At 25.9% G+C, this 13,087-nt stretch overlaps 2 protein-coding genes across 2 annotated transcripts in view; one reads left to right on the top strand and one right to left on the bottom strand.

Moving 5' to 3' along the window:
• The window catches only part of LOC114124053 (low-density lipoprotein receptor-related protein 1), a 40,391-nt gene extending 33,339 nt beyond the window's left edge, over window positions 1–7,052 (bottom strand). The window contains exons 1-8 of the mRNA XM_027987217.2: window positions 6,611–7,052; window positions 3,161–3,286; window positions 2,925–3,071; window positions 1,348–1,476; window positions 1,170–1,283; window positions 976–1,101; window positions 656–910; window positions 426–588 (exon numbers count right to left, since the gene is read on the bottom strand). Coding sequence (XP_027843018.2) covers window positions 426–588; window positions 656–910; window positions 976–1,101; window positions 1,170–1,283; window positions 1,348–1,476; window positions 2,925–3,071; window positions 3,161–3,286; window positions 6,611–6,695 — 1,145 coding nt within the window. The 5' untranslated portion in view covers window positions 6,696–7,052. The remainder of the gene's footprint in view (window positions 1–425; window positions 589–655; window positions 911–975; window positions 1,102–1,169; window positions 1,284–1,347; window positions 1,477–2,924; window positions 3,072–3,160; window positions 3,287–6,610) is intronic.
• Window positions 7,053–7,413: 361 nt separating this feature from the next.
• Window positions 7,414–8,997, top strand: LOC114124057 (rRNA 2'-O-methyltransferase fibrillarin). Its single transcript, XM_027987220.2, has 5 exons — window positions 7,414–7,579; window positions 7,737–8,092; window positions 8,161–8,331; window positions 8,391–8,636; window positions 8,702–8,997. The coding sequence occupies exons 1-5, from the start codon at window positions 7,576–7,578 to the stop codon at window positions 8,867–8,869; spliced, it is 945 nt and encodes a 314-aa protein (XP_027843021.1). The 5' UTR covers window positions 7,414–7,575; the 3' UTR covers window positions 8,870–8,997.
• The last annotated feature ends 4,090 nt before the right edge of the window (window positions 8,998–13,087 follow it).

The raw sequence follows: 13,087 nt of genomic DNA, 5'->3' as shown, positions 1-13,087 counted from the left end.
AAAAATATTTTTGAAACAAAACGTTTAAAAACATAACAATATGATACCCTTACTTGCTCCTTTAAATTCAGTTATCTAGTTTTACAATTTCCTTTTAATTAATTAATATTGACACATTTGCATGGTCATAAGTTTTCACCAATAGTTCACAATTACATTAACCTTAAATTAATATTGAACAAACAACCCAATAACTTTACACACCAATTTACTCAATTATTACATCAACATTATAACATATTACGTAATGATTAATAGCTTATGTTTTAATTAACAATCAATCGATTCAGTTTCCATTTATTTACTTTGTATTTAACTTTATTAATTAACAATTATTACTGTTCATAAGGAATTCGCTTTGAGTCATCAATATATTTTTATTTTGATACTAATAATCACTTCATAAAATTAAAATAAATGCATACCCTTTGGTTGGGTCCAAAGCTATACTTCTAGGCTTATTCAAATTAACATCAATCAAAATTTCACAATATTTCATATTAGAAGTACACATATATATCATATCTCGATCATCATCAACATAATACCAGTTTCCTGATACCCAATCTAATGCCACATGAGTAGTCACTGAAAAAATAATAATTAAATAGTTATATTATCTGAATAATTTTTAAAAAATCATTAAAACCCAAACCTAATAATGGAAAAAATGTAGGTGATGGTAAATCCCAATACATGGAAAGATTATCTATTTTGGCACAACTCAATTTTGTTCCATTTGTTTTATTGTATTGATGAACAAAACATACTGTTTGATTTCTGTGATCAAATGTCAAAGAAAGTGCTTGAACATTACATCTTAGGCTTCCATAGGAACTTCCATTAAGGTATATTCTTTGTATATCTTTAGAAGTACTAACAAGTATTGTTGCATGTTCATTTTCAGGGACTATAAAATGAGTTTCAACGATTATTAATTATATAAGATATATTAAGTCTTTAATGAATAATTACCATTAATAGCTTGACATGTTGAATTTATTTGAATATAACCAGGTACACAACTACAGCTAAATGATCCTTTTTTATTAGTACATATTTGGTCACATGTATAATCTAAAACTTCACATTCATCCATATCTAAAAAAAAAAAAAAAAACCATGTGATAAAATATCAATACTAATGGGTAATGATGAAAAATCATTACCTATACATTCATTTTTATGAGGTTGCATTCCTTCAGGACAAAAACAAGCTGGACCTTTTCCAGTTGGTTTACATCCGTGTGCACAATTTAAGCCGTGGCATGGAACCATATTTTCTAAAATGTATTAGATAATAAATATTATTAAGATAAAAATGTTAATACATTTTAATTATTTTACCACAAAAACTTCCTTCATCAGTGCTATTTTCACAATGAGTAGTACCATCACAAAACACTTCAATATATTTACACTGAGTTGAATTACCACATCTTGCCATGTTTGGAGGACAACTACTAGGTTTTTGACCTATATAAAATAATAAAAACATGTTAATATTTATTATCTAGTAAGTTAACATTTAAATATAAAGAGAGGACCACCACAATACATGATTTTTTATTAGTTAACTCTTCCTTTTTCTGTTCCAAAACTTCACTAATTACCTTCTTCCACTCTCTTGAATATATTTATACCAGATCATAATCTCCCCCAAAACTAAAGGGGTCTTCTTAAATTAAGATTTATCAATGATTTTTATGGCAATAATTAATAATATAATATTCATGCAATAATATTAAATAAAAGCCCTAATAAAAGAAAAATTTGATAACAGAAGGTGTATTATCATTAGGCCTCAGGAGTTGAAGACTTTTTTTAAATGTTTCGACAATAATTTCTTATTCAACAATATAATCAATTATATATAAATCCATATAGTTAGTTTTGGTTTATTATATTTGTTATTTTTGATTTTGTTTATAATTTCAAGTCATTTTTAATCAATTTCTATAAATAGAAAGAACAAACTCAAACTTTTTTTTAATAAAATATATTAACTAATTTGACAAAATATTTGTACTTTTAAACAACACACATAAAAATAGAATAAACCATTAATTTTGTTATATTTTATTATTGAATACAAACATTTCATTTATATAATGAAATACATCAAAATTAATTTTAAAAAATTAGATATATTTAATATTTTTGTATTTTTATAACTTAAAAATTTTTTATAGAGCATTCTATAACACAGTAGATTTTGCTTAATTTGTGCATGTTGGGAGCAGCCTTATTTGCCAATAATAAAAACCAAAATTAGATCAAAAACACAAATATGTATGTATAATATCAAATAAAGTTTTTATTTTGCACATATGAACTATGTATAGGCGCAATTAGGTGGTGGCTAGGGAGGCTTAGCCCCCAAATATTATTATTATTTCAATTATTACTTAGGATCAGTGTTAGGTCTGTGTAATTTATAAGATCCAAGCCCCTCCCCCCCAAAAAAAATATAATGAAATTGACCTTAGTTGCACCTATGGAACTATACAATTGAAAAAAATATTAAATTACTTCATAAATAAAACTAAATAAAATAACTGTTTTCAGTTGGAGGGGGAATAAAACATTAAAGTTTAAATGGTTATGCTTTTTATTACTTACAAGTATTACTAAACACTATCTCATAGATTCGATGAAACCCGATAATAGTAGTTGCATTTATATACATTTTAAACTATAATCAAATAAAAATTGTCCATATAAACCGAATCGAATGCCTATACTATGCGGTTTTTTTAACATTAGTATATATTTATATTGGGACCAAATCATTTTGCCTATAATACATGGATGCCTATATTGACTGGAGCCCACATTAGGTGGAATCCACTGTATTATTAGGTTTTTATTTTTATATTTTTTAAGACCATCAATTTCTGAGCTCTTAGGGTTAAAATTCTTACATTGCAATGAATCCTCATCTGATGTATCATGTTCTGTAGAATTTAAAGAAGTTCCACAGTCAAGTTCACCATCACATATCCATTCTCGTGGTATACATTTTTTTGATAATGCACATTGAAACTGAGAATACTTACATGTTGGAGGGCCTAAAAAATATAATAATAAAAAAAATATAAGAATATAAATCTTTATATTTAATCTTAATGAGTTAGACAATATATTTTAATTATTATACCACATAAATCAAATTCATCAGAACCATCAGCACAATCAGGATTAAAGTCACATTTCCATTTTAAAGGTATACATTCTCCAGAACCACATAAAAATTGATTTGGCTTACAAGAGCTGATGGATTTTTCTGAAAAACAATTAGTATTCAATTTTAAACTAGTTACCATAATACAATATATAATATTTAGTTTTACTAAAACAAATAAAATTATTAAAGAATAAAGATGAGATAATAGACAGGGTAAAGATGATAAAATAAAAAGGTGTTGAAAATTGCTATTAATAAAGTACAATTTTTTTTTTTTTTTTAAATATTTACTTGATATTTACTTATTAGTTGTAAAATGTACAACTTCTTCACCAAAAATTAGGCTCAGACTCCATTTACAAAGATATATTATATTTGTTCATTAGAATCATAACATTACAATATAAAGGTTAAGTTATAATTTATATTCTTGATTTTTAAGCATAATAATTACTTGGTGTTGTCTATACGCTGCTTTTTTAGCTAATAATATTATCACAGTATATTTATATCTATCAACAATTTAAATATGTATCATATAATAATATATTAATTCTAATTGTATGATTAATATAGTCAGTAAGTACATAAATAATAAATAAAAACAAATACTTTAATGAAATATCTAACATATATAATACATAAGTAAACTATTTAAAATTAACATTGAAAATAAATGTCTTGCTTTTCTAGAAACTAGTATGTACAATAGGTACATTTTAAACTACATTTTATTATATTATATATAAAATAAACTCTACCTATTTACATTTTAAGGACTGGATATTGAAACAAATTTATTTATGTATATATAATTCCCCCCAATTTCCAAGTATATCCTTATCAAGTAAAATTAATTGGATACTTCCTGACACCACAAGTCAATTTAATTCAACATTAGTAAAGAGTAGTTCATTGATCTATACAATAACAGTTTGATTAATTTTTATAAGTTATAGGTTTGATAATTTATTTTTAAATTTAAAATACTATCTATAATTTCAATACATATGTATTTAATCTAAAATATATAATTTTAAAACTTTAGTAGAATAATATCTAATTATATAAAGAGGTAAAAATAATAAGTGAAATAATTTTCTTGTCCATAAAATAAAAAAATATACACCTACTTATAAACTATTTAGTATTTATATTGTTTGCTTGTTAAATATTAAACATATAAATCAAAATAAATCTTATCAATAAAAAAGATAACCTTTGATTGTAAGCAAAAAAAGAAACATTCATTAAGCATAATCGTATCACATTTACATTAAACATAATTTATAACTAAAAATAATTTATTAACAAATGTCATTTTTACCTACAGTGTGTTCAACAACAAAAGTAACACAAAATATTTTAAGAATATATGACTGAATTTCATTTAAGTAATTTTTACTACAAAAAGGACTAAATAATATAATTATTTTTCAAAAATGTTTGGTTCATACACAGAAAAATAGTGTTTTATTAATAACTCTCCTTTCAACTTTTTAGTTCACATTTAATAAAATTGTCTATCTTAAAATAAATAAAACCTATATTAAAGTTTTAATTATGCATGTTATATTTATTATATATTTTAACAGCCTGTGTACATATTACAAAATTCTATATGATTTTGTATAATTTTATTTGGAAAACTTAGGTGGTACAGTAAGTACAAAAATTTATGGAACTTTGTTAAATTATAAAAAGTAAATACACTGTATAAATGCATTAAAAATACAATGTATAATAATAATACAATTAAGGGCATGAATGGTCTTCAACAACCAGACAAAAAAATCACAATTATATTTAAAATTATAACTATATAATAAATTATGTCCATTATTTAAGTTTTTCACAAAAACAAAAAACTTTTGAATATACTCAAAATTGTACAAGACACATGTTATGTATATTTTAATCTTCTACTAAGTTATGACAAAATAGATGCCAATTTACAAATTATAAGAAACATGGGTAAATATTGATTAAACAATGTCAACAAAGAATGCAACTTAGAAAAATCCAAAGGTCATGAACAAATCAATCCAACAAAATATACTATTAATACCTACTAATCAAAATTCCTTGAAATAAGAACATACAATTATTAACCGTTGTATGCTACTAAGATATAAATTTATTTAAAAATTAACTGTATACAAGGTAAAATTTTTAAAGACTAATACTAGTTTTCTCAACAACCTAATGTTAATTTTATTTAAATTGTATAAAATCATTAGAAAATTAATGTTTCTTATTAGTACCAGTTTCTAAGAGTACTTTTTTGAATGACAGTATATATTTTTAATATTATATTCTAAATTAGATTATTTTTCTAATAATTTTTAACTTATAATCAAAATTTTTATACATTGAAATACTTGGGAAAATATTCAGGTTTGGGACATGAAATTAAAAAAGTAAAAATTATAATAAAAAAATTTAATAAAATATATTAATTTTCAAAAATGTTGTTTTATAATGAATTCTAATTTTCTAAACACTCCTACCAAAAATTTCGAAGTTTTTAAGAAAATTAGAGTTTACCTTTAAGATAATCACACCGTATATATATTTATCTACTGTTCAGAGAACAAATGTCTTAACCTAGCTTAACTGATACTGCAAAAAAATTATGCTAAAAATGTATTAGAACCAATAAGAATTCTTTACAACAAACCCAGAACTTAATACAAATATGTTCCAATATATTTATATTGCTGTATAAGTACAAGCCCAAATTACAACACAATATATACATCATCATAATGCTAACATGTTATAAAACTTAAGTAAACGCTTTAAAACAAAAATACATATTAATAATTATTTTATAGTTTTTATAAGTATTTTTTTTCTTAACTTTTATAAGGACTATAATTAACTAAACATTTCTCTTCTGATTTAACTAAAAATAATGCCTATCTGATGAAAAAATGTAACTATTGGAATTTATATTTTTGTTTTTATACCTATTTACTAAAGTATTTTCTAAAATATAAGCAATTTTTAGTACTCAATACAGTAACGTTGTACAATGGCTCTTTCATTTTAATTTTAAGGAATATATGTTTGATTAATCATAATTGTTATAGTAAATGATAAATTGTTTTTATTTTTTCATGACTAAAAATCATATACTTATAAGATATTAATATAAAATAAATAATGACATGTATTATAAATATATAATTTTCTAGCTGCCAATTAAAATATACTGTAGCTAGGAAATTAGCAAGTGCATAAATGAACCATGGATAAATATTGCTAGTATGGGTGATTAGATCTTGGGTAAAGATATTATATAATAAATAAAGATACCCAAACAATAAAAACTGCACATTTAGTACAGAATCTGCAGTTAACCTCATAAGTAAAAATAACATAACTCTAAGTGTTATTCAGGTAAGTAAACAATCTTACCATCGATGGAACCGTCGAATGTACTTGTTGCCAATGGTTTGTAGAAGAAAATCAAAATCCCCAACAAACAATACCGCTGTATCATTTTGAAATCGATTGTACTATTTGTACTACAATTTAGGTATAACTACCTACTACAATTCTAACATTTTATTTTTAATTTGAACTTAGCGTTTGCCAATACGAAAACTTCGGGTCAGGTCGGTGTACACCGCCGTGCAATTTCGACAATTGGCAGGCGACGGACAACAGAACAAATGGTGGAAAATTATAATAATTTTATATAGATGGGACGGGTTTCTATAAAGATTCGTGAGCGGAAAAAAAAGTACGGACAAAACAAACTGGGAACTGTCCTTTTGTTTATTGCGCCATTTTGAATGTTTACTGGCGGCCACCGACTGACGTTGGTTGTGATTTGTGAACACTGAATTGTAAAATGTGATTTACCAATATATATGTTATATTTTAATCAGTCTGAGTTTCCCACCGAGTACCGATCCATTTCGCCGCCAGACAGAGTTAGTCGTTAGTGTAAAGAAACGTTACACGAAAACCGTTTCTAACTTATATAGTTATATGTCCGTGCTAATAAATCCGTGATAATATTAATCCTTATCGAGATTATAACTGATAGTACTATCTTCTATTATCTATGATAAATGCAAACGTCACTGGTTAGGTTTCCTACTTTGATAACCTGTTTTCAAAAGCAAACTCAAGGATGCGTATACATTTTTATTTTATACAAATTGCCACACTGAAATTTTCGTTGGGTTAGAATACCGCGTTCGACGCAAGCGCATGCGCTTAAGTCACATGTTTCAATGTTTGAAATTCGTACACTAAACTGATGTGATGTGACCCGGCTCCAACTACCACCACGTTTTTGTTAAGAAATTTTTTACTCGCGTGTTTATTTTATTTCATATTTTTCAATTTGTTTTACTGTAATTAAACTCACAATGGGTAAGTATTTTATAATTAATTCTCATATTTGTATCATTTTATGATGTGAATGATTTATAAACACATGTTCTTGTTTCTTATACCTAGATGTAAACACGTTTTTTTTTTTTTGTTGATTGAATACTACGCATACTTATTTTTTGTTCTTTTTTTTAAGGTTTTGACCGAGGTGGCCGTGGTGGTGGACGAGGAAGAGGTGGTGGCGGCGGTGGTCGATTTTCCGGAGGTGGTGGACGAGGTGGTTTCGGCGGTGGCGGTGGTCGTGGTGGTGGTGGCGGCAGAGGAGGTGGTTTCCGTGGCCGAGGAGCTGGTGGTCGTGGTGGAGGTGGCCGAGGTGGTGGTGGACGACCATCTGGAGGACCTGGTGGCTTCAAAGGCGGTAAAAAAGTTATAATTGAGCCTCATCGTCATGCCGGAGTCTTCATTGCACGCGGTAAAGAAGATGCACTTGTTACCAAAAATATGATTCCAGGAGAAACCATTTATGGTGAAAAGAGAATTAGTGTTGATCAGGTACATAACTCAATAAAAATATAAATACTTCAAATATTAAAATCTTTCTTTTTTTTTTTTAATTTTAGACTGAAGGAGATAAAATTGAATACCGTGTATGGAATCCGTTTAGATCAAAATTAGCTGCCGCTATATTAGGTGGTATTGATGAAATCCATATGCCACCCGGGTCAAAAGTATTATATTTAGGTGCTGCTAGTGGAACGACTGTATCTCATGTTTCTGATGTTGTTGGCCCAGTAAGTTTTTTTAATAACTATATATGATTCAAATTTATGACTGAATTGTTAATTTATAGGAAGGACTTGTATATGCAGTAGAATTCTCACATAGGTCAGGCCGTGATTTGATCAATGTTGCTAAGAAGAGAACGAATATCATTCCTATTATAGAAGATGCTAGACATCCACATAAATATAGAATGTTAATTGGGATGGTAGATACAATTTTTGCTGATGTAGCTCAACCTGATCAAGCTAGAATTGTTTCAATTAATGCTCAATATTTTTTAAAGAACGAAGGACACTTTGTAATATCCATTAAAGTAAGTAATAAGTTATTATTTATTTAGAATATTTGGATTAAGAATCATAATTATTTTATTTTTAGGCTAATTGTATTGACAGTACAGCTGAACCAGCTGCTGTATTTGCACAAGAAATTGAGAAACTAAAAACAGATAAGCTGAAACCAACTGAACAGCTTACGCTGGAGCCTTATGAAAGAGATCACGCTGTCGTAGTTGGTGTATTTAGACCCGTTCCAAAGGCAAAGTAAACTTCAACTAATTAACTTTTAATACATTAACAAGGTTTTGTACAAATACACAATGAGACCAATATTATTTTTACTTAAAAATAAGTATTTTATTGCTAATAAAAATTGGATTTTTATTTTATAAAGTACTATTAATTTGTATTTGTTGAACTTTTATAGTTTTTTATCCTTCTAAGCTATTTGTAATATTGATTAATTTACAATTATCCAATATTGTATAATATTATTGTTAGTTGTCCTTTCATCACAATACTTAAATTATAAATTAATAACATTAGGTAGGTATACACTTGAGAGTTGAGACTATTCATCATACAAATTAATAAAACAAAGTTTCAAGTATTAAGTACAAGGTGTATTTCCCCTTTTTACTTATATAGATAACTTATTTAGATTTTTGACTTATAATCTGATAGAGTGGTATGATAAAAAGAAAAAACAACTACTTAATACTTGGATTATATTATAACAAGCATTTGCTTTGTAAAATCCTTTGTCACTGCTGGTATCTAATTTTAAAAAAAAAGAATTAATACAATGTACTAATTAGTATTTATCTTACCCAAAATGTTAAATTACCAGATGAAAATCTTACATGTAATAGGTATCACTATATGTATATGAATATGATTAATGTTATATTTATTTATCAATTTTAATTAATGTTTTTATATTCATATATTCAAATAATAGTTAATTGCTGACTGCATATTGTATAAATTTTCAATTTTGTATTCTACTTACCAGTGGTTATATTAATGTTGATATTTATTTTATTTTTATAATTATGTAGATACTCACATGGGGTATATTTTTTTCTAGTTGTTTTTCGTATATTATTAGTTAAGAGTAAATAAATTTAAATAACTGGTTACCAAATTTTATTTAGAGTATTTAGACCTTTTTGATCACTTTAAGCGCTCCTAGCACAGAACCAATTATATTTTATCTGTAAACACATTTTCAAGGCTATAGAAATGTACGAATATTTATTTTGACAATTACACTCATAAAATTATAAATAAAAATAAGCTGGGTCATTATTTTATTTACCCTGTGCGAGTAACGACGAGTTAACAATAATTATAATATAATGATTTTATTCTAATTTACTATCTTATAAATTATGTTATATGTTGATTATGTCTATTTATCTGACTAAAAAACTTAAATCTTTTTAAATTATTGATTTTTTATAGATATACCAAAGGAGTATAATTTTATTTTATTTAATACTAGTTATACCTTATGAATTGTAACGTTGATATATTAAAGTGGTTTTATTATAATAATACTAAATGATAACTTCTGATGATGGTCGCTGAGTATAGTTCATTTAATTTATTTAGATTATTAATTATCTATAATATCTACATAGGTAATTTTATAGTTTAAAATTTACTAGCTAATAGTTATACTATAATGACATTTCAACTAAAATCAAATATTAAAACAATTTTGGGGTGAAGAGCCTTTAATGGAATATAATGCATACATATTACATAATCATTTATTTTTATTTATACACATTACACATCTATACTTAATAAATATTTAAGTTATATTATAAGTGTATCTACATGTTTGATTTGATTCGGAATTTAAAATCACCAGCAGTGAATCTATAAAAATTGATGATTAATTAAGATTTATATTATTTACCTTAGATACCTACCTAATTAATAATATTTAAAAATTGATCTCAGTGCCATAGGAAAGCTAAACCTCTATAAAAATTCTCGGGAAGTGGGAATATTTTTCTTATTGAGTTATTTGATGAAGAGTTAAGCATTAAGCGGAGTTTAAAACAATTTATAAAGGGTAAATTATGTTTTAACGATAGTATTTAAATATAGATCTAAGTATAAAGTTTGGATGTAGTGATCGTGATACAAATTACAAAACACTGCCAGAAATGACTTGGCCCATCAAGATATTGGGAAGTTCCCGGTAGCATAACGGCTGTATTAAATTTTTTTTTTAATAAATAAATAAAATTGTTAGCCTTGCCGTCTGCGGTCATGTACCTAAATGTACATTAGTAAATATAATTTATTGATGTTCACTCAGGCCTGGTAAGTATATATTTAATTATCATATTCGTAATTTATTACTTTTTATTGTATTGTCGGAATACCTAGGTAAATATTTCGATTGTTCGTACTTATAATTTAATAGTTATTGATTATTTATCTGAGAATAAGAAGTTAAACTATTATGTTTTTGTATATTTGTTCAATTATTAATAAAGAACTAAGAATTTTTCTCATAAACTTAATTTTTAAAGAATATACCTTAAAAATAATAATATTTTTTACCTAACGAGATACAAGTTATTAAAACAATATAATGTACTAAGTAATGTAGTTATTAGTTAATATTGTGTAGGTACCTACCTATTTATTGTTATGAAATCCAGCGTGAACCAAGGTGAAAAATGGAAATCAGCTAATAACAAGGGATTTAAATATTGTAGTTATACCTACTCGTAAAAATGCATAGGTAGTATAATATGAGAAAATACTTGTATAATATGTAATAATTTGTACCTATCACTTAACATATTTTGACCGAGGGAGTTCGTAAATCTTAACGCGTCGTGCGCCAACACTGATTATGGTGGCGTAATGTTAATCATAAATATTATGGCTTATAATTATTTTAATATTAGGTACCTAAGTAAAGTTACGCTGCACGCTGGTCAATAATAATATGCATTGGCGAAAACAATACATGCATTTAATCTTAAACATTTCTCAACATTGGAATGAAGTACCTACATAGTATACTCTTAATTCTTATACCATATTATACTAGGTAATTAAAATAATACAGTTATATATTGAATTAATTTAATAACTGTTTTGGGATACTAATACTACATCCCTACCCTCTTAGCTCTAAAATGAAAGTCCTATAACTCATAAATATTTAGTAATTACTAATTTCCTTTGTGACAATTTCAGTATGAACTTCAGGTATGAAGTTGTTATCTATTCATCGTCCTCTGCTGTAATTTTCACTAAGTCTTCATTGGATGATGCTGTTGCCTTATATTTTGTTGTTCGAGTGATAGGTACCTAATTTTTGTTTCATAAAAACTGGCGACATAGGTTTCCAGTGTATGATTTATTGGGTTCAATGTTCAATCAGTTAAATTTTTTAGAGAGTAGAAAAGTAGAGTTTAGTTAGTTTCGCTTCTGAGGTTAATTAAATCTAATCATACTTAAGTGTTTAGTGAAACATTTCTGGTAGGTACCTACTTTTCAAAATAAACAGGAAAAAATTGTGTTGAACATTTCAAGTTTAAATGTTTACGACATTCGATATTCACCCGTTTTCTAAAAGTACCTATTACTGTACCTACTCTTTGATTTTATTCTACCATATTCACCCCATTATCATGTACGAAATACTTGATCACGATAGAAAGTTATATTTTACTTTTAATGTATTAATATATTAATAATAGATTGGTATCTAAGTCGTAAGTACCTACATACCTATCAATACTTTACTGCTCTATGGAATATAGCATTTTTATAATGCTATGGAATAACACAATTTTTGTAACCAATTTTTTTTTCAAACGTTACGTCTAGGACTTGAGGTCTAAACTCTAAATCATGTAGCATGTCTATCTTATAGGTACCTACCTATACCATTCAATAAAACTATGTATTTGAATTTAATATACAGCCTTGTTGTCGTTGAACTTGCATAATATGTTTGAATATCTATGTAGGTAGGTACCTATTTTTATAAGAATTTTAGTTTCTCATAAATTGTAAAACAATTTTTAATTAAGTTAGTTTATAGATATATATTATATATTGTTATATTTATGTTACATAATATATAGCTTTAATGGTATACCCAATGGTGGGCATTAACTTGTTAAAAAGTTAATTTTTTTTTAACTTTTCAACTTAGGTAATTAGTTACCTAGTTATTTTTGTTTTTAACTTATTCAGTTAAATTTTATATTGTTTTAACTTAGCTTTTTATAGTTAATTATCATTATTTTACAGTTAACTTCATTTTAATTGTTTTATGTAGAGATGTAGCCTATACGTTTCTAGTAACAATGTAGTATGTACTATAATAATAATTTTAAATTGTATGTTTACTAGTGCTAAGCGTCTTGGTAAATGTTTGTAAAAATCAAAATACTAGTGCAATTTATGACATGAATAATTATTCATTGAATATTATGAC

The sequence above is a fragment of the Aphis gossypii genome, chromosome 2 (assembly GCF_020184175.1).
Source record: "Aphis gossypii isolate Hap1 chromosome 2, ASM2018417v2, whole genome shotgun sequence".
NCBI classification, from domain to species: Eukaryota; Metazoa; Arthropoda; class Insecta; order Hemiptera; family Aphididae; genus Aphis; species Aphis gossypii.
Note: the sequence above shows the minus strand (reverse complement) of the source record. Positions and strands in the feature narration are given on the sequence as shown.